A 12036-nucleotide genomic window follows, 5' to 3' on the forward strand; every position below is an offset into this window, starting at 1 on the left:
CCCCCGCGCTGCGTCCCCGCCCGCTGGGCCAGGCGCTCCTCCCGCCTGCCTCTCTGCTCCCGAAGCCCCTTCCCTACAGTGAACCTGAACCTAGTCTGCTTCTGCTGGAACACAGCAGAGGGCTGAGCACACTTCTTGACTCATGACAGACTCTTGCCGTCAGCCCGCGGAAGGTGCTCTCAGAGACGTTTCCTGGGCTGAGGGTGTAGCTCAGGGTAGAGCCCTTACTCAGCATGTGTGAGGAGCTGGGAACATTGCTTATTCACAAGTGGAAGAATGAAACTAGATCTCTGTATTCTACTGTATATATTTTATATAGGGTCAACTCAGGCCGGCCTTGAACTCACTTTGTAGCCCAGGCTGGTCTTGAACTCGTGATGATCCTCCTGCCTCAGCCTCTGGAGCGCTGAGATGACAGGGGTGTGGCACCACACCAGGCGGATTCACAAAGAATCTTTAAACAGATACAGGTAACCTGATTTAAGTATTATACAAAGCGGGCCTGGGGAGACAGCTCAGTAGAATAAGCGCTTGCCTGCAAGCCCAAGGGCCTGAGTTCAATCCCCGGTTCCACCAAAAAAAAAAAAAGTATACACACACACACACACAATGCTTACACGTACTGAAGCAGCACACAGTACCACGTAAAGATGTGTGACTCCATGGTCCATGTATCAGTGAAAAGTGAATTTAATTTAAATATAAAGTAGTAGTAGCATATGATGTGGTAGTCACACTCCTGGATACTTTCGAAAGAACATGAGGTCAGAATGTTGAAGACACGGCTGCCTGGCCATGGCCTGACTGGGTGACACTGCTTACAGCTGCCACAGTAGGAGTCACGTGAGCTGACTGTCACTTCAGGGCAGGAATAAGGAAAATGTGCTGTATACACACAATGGGATTTTCTTTGGCCACTGGATATATAAGATCCTGACATTGCTGCAAACCTGAGGATGTTGTCATTCTAGTTGTTTGTTTCGAGGCAGGGTCATCTTGCAGTGTAGCCTGCTTGGGCCTCTCAGCAGCCCTCCTGCCTCAGCCTCCCGAGTGCTAGGACTCCTGGCCAGGACATCCCGTTAGAAGAGAAAAGCCAGGAGCATAACAGCAAACGCTGTCTGTTGTCACTAGTGTGTGAAAGCAAGAAGCTTCCTCTCCTGGAAGCAGGGAATGGGGTGAGGGGCCTGGTGGTGAGGGGGCTTGGGAGAGGGGCTGGCAGATGCAGAGGTGGTCAGAGAAGAGTAGCAGGCTCTGGCATCTCAGGGCACAGTAGGGGACTATAGCAAATTATTAAGCATTTCTTTTTTCTTTTTTTCTTTCTTTCTTTTTTTTTTGAGGTACTGGGGATTGAACTCAGGACCTTGGACTTTATTGAGCATTTCACAAAGCTAGAAGAAAGTAGTTTGAAAGAAATGATGTGATGGATGTGTTGGTGTAGTTACTCTGACGTGGTCACGAGTCATTGCAGGCGTGGACAGGCATGTGATGCCCAGTGACTATGGATAGCTATTTGTCACTTAAAGTAAAAATCAAAATAGTGGGCCAGGTAGATAGCTCAGTAGAATAAGTGCCTGCCTGGCAAGCGCAGGGTCCTGAGTTCAATCCCCAGTACCACAAAAAAGAAAACAAAAGAAAAAAAAAGCTGCAAAGTCTGCTACTTGTAATGTACAAACATTATTTTTAATAATAAAGTCCTGGGAAGCCACTGCTCCCAGAGAAAGCAGACGGTGGCTCACGCCATCACCATGGTCCACCCCATGGCTGCCGGTGGCTCTTCCTACCCAGGCAACTGCCATCTTGAATCTGTGCCTGCCACTCCCCTGCCTCCCCTTTTGTTGGTCTGTACTCCTTCGAATATAGTTTTTGGTTTCATTTTTGTTTGAAATGTTAAGAATACCATGAATGTATTTTTGTGGGGTTCAGAGGCAAGTGGGCAGAGCCAAGGGCAGAGCCAGACGGGGTGCTAGTGAGGGGCCTGTGGACGAATCTGGAGTGTTCCGTGATCCAGTCTGTGAAAGGAGCCGGAGTGTTCCGTGTGGCAGTCTAAGGTGCTGAGGCTCAATGAATGGGCGAGCTGGTGTCCCTCAGTAATAAAGAAGAACCTGAAAGATAGAGATGTTTTAAATGGTGGTCAGGGAGGAGGGATAGAAAAGCAAAGCCACTCAAAGAAGCCCAGTGTGAAGCCACTTGTCTGGGGTGACACCGTGGTGCCCCAAGTTTGTGTTCTCACCCGAAGCACCACCCAAGGAACATCCCGGGCAGCATCTGCTGTGGCGGATGGCCGCACAGAGCTCACCGATTTCTTTTTCTCACCCCACTGCAGAGCTCCAGGCCCGGGAGTGTCCGCCGTGATGGCCACCACTGCTTCCCCTGCAGCCCTCACCACCAAGGGTGCCGCTTCTGAGAACAGCAGCTTCTACTACGACTACGACTACCTGGAGTCGGTGGTCGTCCTGGTGTGCACAAAGGGTGAAGTCCAGTCCTTCGCCCGCATCTTCCTGCCCATCTTCTACAGCCTAATCTTTGTGCTGGGGCTGGGAGGGAACCTGCTGTTGCTCGTGGTCCTGCTGCGCTGCGTGCCCCACCGGCGGATGGCCGAGGTCTACCTGCTGAACCTGGCCATATCCAACCTCCTCTTTGTGGTGACCTTGCCCTTCTGGGGCATCTCCGTGGCCTGGCACTGGGTCTTTGGCAGTCTTCTGTGCAAGGTGGTGAGCACGCTGTACACCATCAACTTCTACAGTGGCATCTTTTTCATCGGCTGTATGAGCCTGGACAAGTACCTGGAGATTGTCCATGCGCAGCCTGTGCACCGGCTGAGGACCCGGGCCAAGAGCTTGCTCCTGGCTGCCCTGGTGTGGGCCGTGTCATTGGCCATCTCTGTCCCCGACATGGTCTTCGTGCAGGTGCATGAGCACCCCAAGGGCGTGTGGAGCTGCTACCCGGATTTCGGGGGACATGGGACCACCTGGAAGCTCTTCCTCCGCTTCCAGCAGAACCTGCTAGGTTTCCTCCTTCCTCTCCTGGCCATGACCTTCTTCTACACCCGCATCGGCTGTGTCCTGGTGAGGCTGCGGCCCCAGGGCCAGGCCCGGGCACTGAGGATGGCGGTGGCCCTGGTGGTGGCCTTCTTCACTTTCTGGTTCCCATACAACCTCACCTTGTTTCTCCACTCACTGCTGGACCTGCAGGTCTTTGGGGACTGCCAGGTCAGCCGGCGCCTGGATTACACCATGCAGGTGACCGAGAGCCTGGCCTTCCTCCACTGCTGCTTCACCCCCGTGCTCTACGCCTTCTCCAGCCACCGCTTCCGCCAGTACCTGAAGGCTCTGCTGGCCACCATGCTCGGACAGCGCCAGACCTTCAGCCCTGCCCCAGTCTCACTGTCCAGAGGCTCTGAGAGCAGCAGCAGGCTGACGGCCCAAGAGGACATGACCACCCTGAATGAACTGACCCAGGGACAGGCTGAGGGCTCCCAGAACCTGGAAGACATAGGGAGTCCCTGAAGCTAGCCCAGGCCAGCCTGCACTGCTCCCTTGGGGTTCCACTCAGACCGTCTCCCCCAGGAGCCCTGAAACCAGTTCTCAGCCTCCTCTACTTCTTCGCTGTGGGCCACAGTGGTTTCCCAGCTCCCCTTCCCTCTGCACTTCTGACTGTTTCTGGGGACCCCAGGTTCATTCTCTAGGGATCCCAGCGGTGCCACTGTGCTGGCCTGCTGCCCCCAAAAAGACGTGGTTCCTCCTGTCCGCCGAGGCTTGGCTTGGATCCCCCTTCCTCTGTCAGGTCTGTGTCTGCCCTAAGGATGCCCACCTTGCCACCCGCTCTGCCCTCTCTCCACTGGGCTTCTCCATACCTCTTCTCTTTCATTCCTCCTGCATGTTCTTCCAGCCTGTCGCCATGCTGAGCCCTGGTCCCAGGTGATTTCAGGGCTGAGCACTGCTCCTGGGAGGCCATGGAAGGTGTGGTAGGTGCTCTGCCTTCCCTGGCCTGGGTGGAGGTTGGGCAGAACCCAGGGTTGAGACTGGGGTGGTCATGGCTCATGTCCCCCCATGCCCAGGGCTCAAAGGCTGGTCTCGGGGCGGTGCCGGCACAGTGGGGCCCAGTGAGAGGTCTTGATCATGAAGGGCAGAACCTGGGGCACAGTGAGGCTGCAGCCTTTTCCTTCCTGGCTGTGAAGCGTGCAGAGTGCTGGCTGTACACTGCCCACAAGAGGCAGAGTTCCAGCCCAGGATTGGAACCCTCAAGACTGCAAGCCCAAATAAGCCTCTTTCTGATTACAATTGTATTACTTAACATACTATATTAGGAATCACTGAGCTTCCTACATGCCTACCGTAGCCTGCATTGGCCATTTACCAGAGACTTGCCTGTGGAGGATGTGTGATCCAGGTTAGGCCAGGGACACACAGGGACACAGACCAGAGGCGTGAGCCCAGGCAGGAGGGCCCCAGGTTGGCACAGTGTGGGCGTCTTGGGGCTGGAGTCCAGCCTCGGAACTGGGCATCGCCAGTCAGCCCGGCCTGCCCTTGTGGTGGCCCAGACCCATAGACGCCCTTCTGCATGGGCACAGGTGCCCTCCTGACCCACAGTGCTGGCTCAGAGCTTCCTCCTCCAGGTCCGCCATTGCTATGTCGCTGTCCCCAGGGGAGGTGAGGAGATTCTCCCTGGAGTTTCTACAGCACTCGGTGCTTCCTTCACGTTACAGGACCACACAGCACCCTGCATGTCTGGGGGCTTCTGACTTGCATGACTGGACCCAGAGCCAGGAGAGGGATGAGGGTGGAGAGTGGGACTGAAGCTGGCCAGGGCAATGGGGCATTGCCACAGGCAGGAGCCGTACCCTCCGCACTTCCTCTTAGGCTCAGGACATAGAGGATGTTTACTGAGTTCTTTTTGACTTCAAAATGTTTCCTCTTTTCTTCTTTCTCTCTATTCAGTTTTCAATAAATGCCTGGTAAAGAGGATCAAGGAGTGTCATGTCTTGCTGAGGACCACTTGAGGTGTTACGAGAAGGCAGTAATGAATATTAATCAATTGGCACAAAGGTCAGCGGGGAGTCTGTCCCAGGCCATATGCCTTGTGGGGCCTCTGGCTGGCCCAAAGACAGGTTAGTTCTTAAACCAGTGGCGGGAGCTGAAACGAGCAGTCTAAAGGCCTGGCACCTCCCAGCCGGCCAGCGTGCAGCACAGGGCCGCTCTTGGGCAACGGCCTTCCAGCTCGGGAGTGAGTCAGCAGACAGCCGGGTTACTAGTCGCCATGGCTACTCCTGGGTGCGTTTCCAAGAATGCCTTGTCCTTGACTCTTTAACCGTGGCCATGTCAGAAGTTCGGCCCCAGCGCTGTTGCAGCTGACCGGCGCCTTCCCCCCAACTACGCTGTGCACCTCATGAAAGCCTGGAGCAGGGAGCCTTGTGTCCTAGCCCGCCATTCGGCTTCGACCATCCTGGTGCCCCTGTAACCAAAGCGTATCTCTTGTCTGTGTTTTATTGTCACCGTACCCCTGAGCAGGAGACCCACGATCCTAAGCCAGGGCTGCGGTAAGACCTGTTTCTCTCATCTTTGCCCTGCACTCTAGCAGGTGTCCCTTGGCACGGGCGTCCCGAGCTCGCTGTCCCTCAGGGGGCCCAAGTCAGCCCCACTGTCCTGCCGTCCCCCAGGACCCAGGCTGCCCTCACTCACGACAGACTTGCGGCTCGCTCCATCTTGGGAGCAAAGTCCAGCTCTGACGGTGGCATGTGTTTGGGGACAGAGAAGATGGGTTCCCCTTAGCTCCGCAAGTGTTGCCCCAAGGGACGTCTGCGCTGCTCACGGGCGGCGGGCAGAGGGCACAGCCCGAGTTCTACCAGCACAGACTGGTACCAGGGCAGCCTTGCGTCCATGATGCAGTCGGTGGGACAGGAGCGCCAGGTAAGGGACACCGGCAGGCTTGTCACTGGCTTTGGTGGACATGTATGTGAGCATATATGTGTGCATGGGTGTGTATGTGGGTGCTTGTCTGGACAGTATGCACAGCCTGTGTGTGAGCCCGTGCCACAGCCTGCCCAGTGTGCTGCTGTGTGGCTGAGCATAGTGTAGAAGCTGCTGCCGTGGACTGGCCTGTGGGTTCCTCTTTGTCCCCGTGTGCCTGTCGCTGTGTGGATGTAGACAGCTGTATTCTGAGTAGGGCCTGCCACGTATGCCGGGGGAGGGGCGAGGGCTGGGGAGGAGGGTGGGGGATGTGCGTCTCTCTCCTGTCTCAGGGTGCCTGCATAGCAGCTCCTGGCTCCCCCCGCTTCACTCCTGGCCTGGACCCAGGCTCTTCTCTGCTGCCTCAGAGGCCTGGGGAGGGGGTGTCCTTCCTGCTCCGTCCAGGTGAGATCTTGCACCGTGGCCCCGCAGGCACTCCTGTGGGGCAGTGTGGGCGGGGCATCCCCCAGCCCACCCAGTTCCCTGCATTGCCTGGGAGGTTCTGGCATCAGCCTATGGACGCAGCGGCGCCTTCCTTTCCCAGTGCCTGGACACCACCACGGGCCTCAGAGCAGTGCTGCAAGCTTTCCTTCCAGGCCTACAAGGACTGGGAAGAGTTGTAGAAATGAGGGGGCGGGGCTGCCGCTTCAGGGCAGCAGGGACGAGGTGGCCCCTCGGGGTCTCTGTCTTACCGCCTCGAGGCTGTTACCAGGCCTCTCCAGCAGTGCCCAGGGGGCACTGAGACAAGGGCAGCACCAACGCAGGCCTAGGCTCCCTGCCCTGGCGCAAGCTGCTCCCATTCTCTGGCTGTGTCCAGCCAGCCTGGCCTGTGAAGTTCCTGGGATGGGTGTGCTGTCCCTCTGGCCTCAGCCAGGTCCTGACCTGAGCTCAGGCCGTCAGGGAAGGACTGGTCACCCGGCAGGCCTGGCTGTGCATGCCCCTGGGTGTGGGGAAAGTGGGGGCTCAGTGCTGCTCAACAAGAACAAGGAGGTCCTGCCTCCCAGATCCAGGGGCCCTCTTCCTGGGCCAGGGCCTGGCTGCACAGGAGGTGGTTGGTAACGGCTCTGGGGACGCCCACCTCCCCAGTTGCCACTCTCCTTTTGTGCCGCCCCATCCCTGGAACAGGAGGGGAATCCTAGCTTCTGCTGTCAGCTGGGAGGCTTTGGAGTCTGATAGACTAGTTCTGAGCAACTAAGCCCCGGAAAAGTGGCTGCTAGCCTGGGTCACGCAGGAGGCTGGGGACAGAATTAGCCTATGCACACCCTTGCATCCTGGCAAGACCCAGCACAACAGTCACCTCGGGGAAAAGGAAGAGTCTGTGGGAGAGGTGGGGCAGCAGCAGCAGAGGGGAGCTCTCTGGGGCCCTGCTGGGGGTCACGGGCTGGGGCCCACCTCCTCCTGCCCCGTCCCTGCAGCTCCCACCCTCCATCTCCATCTGCCCCACCCCTGCCAGGGCCCAGCCTTCAGCAGCCACAGTTGGGGAGCAACGCTGTTCTGCTCCCACCCAGCCCTGGAATGCTTGTCTGGCAGTATGGACAGTCTCTACTTCCTAAGTCCGCAACCGAAGCGTGGGGAGGAGTCAGGACACCGAGTCAGGCAGCTGACAAGGACTGTCATGATTCTGTCATTTAATATAAACTCAGAACGTGGGGTCAGAAGATGAAAACAAAATCACAGCTGGGTGGGTTCTAGGCTAGGAGCCATGGAACAGAACGACACTAATGGGTGTGCTGGGTTACAGAGAGTGAGGGGAACCCAGGTGGATCAAGGCTTGCAGGGCTGGTCGGGGAGAAACCCCATAGGGCTTCCAGGAGCAGCAGGCAGCGGAGCAGGGAGCGGGGCAGTGCCCCTGCTTGCACAGAGCAGGCAGGCTGGAACCACCCCAGATGGGGAGGTTGGGGAGCGCCCAGGCGTGCGGCAGCTGTAGGACACAGACGGCAAAAGGCTGCCAACCAGAGGGCTTCGGAAGGGGCCTTTGGAAGAGGCTCTCACACAGGGCAGGGCACCTCTGGGCAGACAGCTACAGAGGCCACAGGGCAGGCTGGCAGCAGGGATGCCAGAGGAAACACACTGCAGAGGCATCAGCGTGTTGGGGACACAGAGTCAGTTAGCTGGGGGATGATGAGAGGAAGTGAGGGTGTCTCTGGTATCAACTGGGGTGATGGCAGGAGGGTGACCCAGGCCAGACAGGGAGATCAGGAAGAGGAGTGGCCCTGGGAACAGCACAAGACAGATCTTGTGGTGTGCGTGGGCAAGCTGCATCAGCAGTGTAGTGGCAACACCTGGCAGACGTGAGACCGGCGTGACTCAAGACCGCTGTGTCGGCTGAGGGAGGGTGGGAGCACCCTGCGGGCACTGTGCAGGTAGGAGACAAGGCCACCATGCAGGCCCTCCCAAACACCTAGGGCATCAAAGGCAGCCACCAGCCACCCGAGGCTGTGGGTGCTCGTGATGTGGCGGGACAGTGGTGTAAGGATAAAGCACAGCCCAGATTTCCAAGGAGGGGCAGAAGAAAAGCAACATAAAAATATTTTGTTAATATTCATAGATTGGTCACATGTCAAAATGCAAACAACCTGGAAGGGCCCAGTTCTATTTCAATATATTATAAAAATGAATTCTTTGCTTTCTGGCTTTTAAAAAACTTGTCTACTAAGGAATTAAAAATTGCACCTGTGGCTTGACTATACGATAACACTTTCTAGAGCCCCAAATCCATAGAATGTGGGAGACAGTGGGGCCGGAGGGCGGGTGCTGAGGTCCACAGAGTGCGGCATTTCTCATGGAAACATGGGAAGCGGGCACCCTCGCTGCACAGGTTCGGCCCCAGCTGCTCCCCTTCCACTGCACTTTTTTTCCAGGATGGTTCTGCAGATGGTGAGATGACAAAGAGGCCAGAGAGCAAGACAGCAGGACAGAGGGAGGGCTGGCTAGCGTGGGTGGGAGTGCAGGGGGTGAGCAGAAGTAGGAGACCCCAGGCCCCTCCTAACCAGGCCTGGCTGAGCTCAGTCCATGGGCTTCAGACGGTAGCGGAAGCGTACCTCATAGCTGGGCTGTGTGACACCAAAGCCCCACCGCCTCGGGTCTATAGGGGGAGCGGGGGTGTCAGGGTCTACCAGCTCTAGGTGAAAGTATGTTACCATGAGCAGAACAAAGAGCTTCATTTCGCTGAGGGCAAAGAACCTGCCAGGACAAATGGATACACCCGAGCCCCACGGCATATTGTAGTAGTGAGTCTTCTTGCCCGCCTTATAGAAGTTCATTTTTCGGCTGCCATCGGGGTTGAGGAACCGATTGTACTTGAAGGTGGAGGGGTCAGGGTGGATGTCAGGGTCCATGTGCACGGAGAGGTAGGGGAAGATAGCTACTCTGTCTCCATGGCGAAGCAAGTACTCATGCCCACTGGCCATCTTCAGGGTGTAGTCTTCCTGCACCACCCTGAGCAGGGTGGGTGCGGCCACCAGCCTCAAGGTCTCTTCCATCGCGCTGTCCAGGACAGGGGTGCGCTGCAGGGCACTGACAAGGAAGGTGAATGACTGTGTGGCTCCCAACTTGGTCCCATGCATGACCTCGGCGGCCTCCTCCTTCACAGCCTGCATGGCTTCTGGGTGCTTCAGGAGGAACAGGAGGGCCCAGAATGCAGTAGGTCCTGTGTTTCCCTGCGAGGCCCAGAGCATCATGAAGTTAAACTTGTCCAGCATATCTTGGCTGCACCCGCACTCACCCAGGCAGTGGCGCATGTAGTTCATCCAGTTGCTCACACCATCCTTCTCCGGGTTCTGCCTCACAGAGAGCATCTTGTGGAAGAGACGCTGGAGTTGGCCCACTTCAATCCACTCCAGGGGCCCCAGCAGGGAGTAGACGAATCTGGGGAAAAGAAGGTCGAACCTGCGGAACTTTTTGAATATCTCCTCTGCCTGTAGCAGGTCCCACTCCTTATCCTTCGTGCAGCCAAACAAGCTCAGGTAGCCAGCCTTGAACAAGCTGTTGTAGCAGAAGTGAAAAAGACCGTCCTCTTTCCAGCAGCTGGCATCCAGTCCTGGGCCTCTGGGCCCCAGAAGCACCAGGAACATCCTGTCCAGTAGGACTTTGTTCAACTCCTCCAGGCCGTCCCCCTTGAGGTACTTGGTGCTGGCGGAATGCATCACCACAGGGTCATTCTCCAAGGGCTGGTATCCAAACACCTTTTGCACCAGCTCTTGGGCGTACTGCGTAAAGTCCAGACTCTTCTTTGCATTCCTGATGATGGGGCCATAGGAGAGGGGGTCCATGACAAAGGTGAAGAATTGGGTCCCCAGCTGCACAGTGAACACATCACCATGCTTGGCCTGCATTCCCTTCAGGAATTCAAGCATGTTCTTCCGGAAAGCCATAGCATGGCCAAGGCCGGGGATGGAGCCCTTGTCCAGGGGGGGTTCCTGGGGCTTGCGCTGTCGGAAGAGCCCGGGCAGACACAGGTAGCCCAGGATGGCCACCAGCACGGCTGCGAGCACTAGGCCCCAGATCACCATGGCTGTGCTCCAGCAGCTACAGACAGACGCTGGCTGTCTAGGCGCAGGAGCGCTTTGCCCGGCCTTTAGTAGAAGAGCGCAGCAGGGCCCGCCCACCTGGACTTTGCTGTGTTACAGCAAGTTGTGATAAACGAGCCCGGTGAAAAATACTCCTCTGACTTAACACGTGGCTCCGTGCGGTCACAGGAGGTGACCTTCAGGAAGCTGTGGCAAGCCTCCTCTGCGGCGCACAGCTGCGCCTGCCTTTGGAGACCCTGCCCTCTCTGGCGCTGTGCCTATCCCGAGTCGCTCCTACCCACTCCCCATCATTTCAACATTCCTTTATTTCCTGGGCACAGCGCCAGAGGCAGAGGAGATGTTCCCCCAGGGTCTCCTCTGGACTGCTGTGGTCTCTCTCACCTTGGAACGGGTCCTCCCAGATCTCAGTCCAGCTCTGCAGAGCCGAAAGGCAAAAGCTCCTAGGCGAGTCACCCCCACCCCCCGGGGGGGGGGGGAAGGCGGCACCCAGGCCGGATGGGCGTAGCCTAGGGATGCCGTCCTTAGTAGCTTGGCTTGGAGCTGTGTCTGCATGCCAGTCCGTGGAGCCATCCTAAGGGAGTATGCGGAGGGTCCGGCCTGCGCTCCTGCCGCCGCATTTGTGGGTCCTGCAGCCAGCTGTGGTTTCCGTGGGCGGGAGACCGTTGTGGAGCTTCCTCTGCGCCCAGGAGCTGGGGCTCTGCTGCTTCACCTGCTGCAGCCCGTGGTGCCAGTGAAGTGGAAGCGCAAGGGGGAGGTTGTTTCAATCTTTAGGTCCGGAATCATCATTTAACTTTGAGCTAGGGGTAATTTATGGTCCCATTCCTTTTCCAGCTTTCCAGATCCTTCTTTCTAGAAGCGCAGTGTGGCAGCTGACTGGCAGCCTTGCTCGAGTTAACTGTGCTCACTCCTAGCCTGCTCCCATTGACATTGAAGCCGTTGTAAGACATAAAAAGCAAATATGTGTGGTGGTGTCTGCTGTCCTACATACCAGGTCCAGGCATGACCTGGATCGTTTCATTTCATCTCCCTGTTTTGATGTGTCACAGCCTAAGGCTAAATCTGAGAACTTGTCTGGTGAGATGATCCTGCAGAGGTGTTGAGTTGTGCATTCCCCAAGAGACAAAGAGAGAGGACCTATGGTATGGAAGGGAGCAGCCACACAGCGGGAACTGAAATGGGTGTCGTGGAACTCCTGCCCTGTGTTCTAGGCTGATCGCCTTGCTCCTGAGACCATCACCTTTCTTGTTTATGTAAATGACAGTCATCTTGCTTATGCATAGGCAGGTGCTGTGAAAAAGGGCTTGAGATTGGGTGATCAGTGACATGGAGAAGGATTAAGAAGAAGCAGTGGCTGGGGTTCAGCCCCGCCCGCTGGGGACACGGAGGCTGCGATTGAGACTGGGTATGGTGGCATGTACCTGTAATCCCAGCACTTGGGAGGCTGAAAACAGGAGAATCACTATGGATCTACGGATCTAGGATCTACGTAGTGAGATGCTGTAGACCCTGTACTAAATACAGAAGAGGAAGGAGAAGGAGAAGGACGGGGACAGGGATGGGGA

General features: G+C 56.8%; 2 protein-coding genes across 3 annotated transcripts in view; one reads left to right on the forward strand and one right to left on the reverse strand.

The window, feature by feature from the left end:
- The window catches only part of Ackr2 (atypical chemokine receptor 2), a 14525-nt gene extending 9584 nt beyond the window's left edge, over window positions 1-4941 (forward strand). Inside the window, exons 1-2 of one of the 2 annotated variants that reach the window (XM_023700676.1) lie at window positions 444-470; window positions 2324-4941. In XM_023700676.1, coding sequence (XP_023556444.1) covers window positions 2352-3506 — 1155 coding nt within the window. In that variant the 5' untranslated portion in view covers window positions 444-470; window positions 2324-2351 and the 3' untranslated portion in view covers window positions 3507-4941. Of the gene's footprint in view, window positions 1-443; window positions 471-2323 lie in introns of those variants that run through there. The other variant, XM_023700675.1, reaches the window with a different exon arrangement.
- A 2914-nt stretch (window positions 4942-7855) lies between these two features.
- On the reverse strand, window positions 7856-10677 carry LOC101559607 (5-beta-cholestane-3-alpha,7-alpha-diol 12-alpha-hydroxylase). The gene has a single exon (XM_004640661.2). The coding sequence runs from the start codon at window positions 10454-10456 to the stop codon at window positions 8951-8953; it is 1506 nt and encodes a 501-aa protein (XP_004640718.1). The 5' UTR covers window positions 10457-10677; the 3' UTR covers window positions 7856-8950.
- Window positions 10678-12036: the final 1359 nt, after the last annotated feature.

Source organism: Octodon degus, unplaced genomic scaffold (genome assembly GCF_000260255.1).
Source record: "Octodon degus isolate 3935 unplaced genomic scaffold, OctDeg1.0 scaffold00126, whole genome shotgun sequence".
Lineage (NCBI taxonomy): Eukaryota > Metazoa > Chordata > Mammalia > Rodentia > Octodontidae > Octodon > Octodon degus.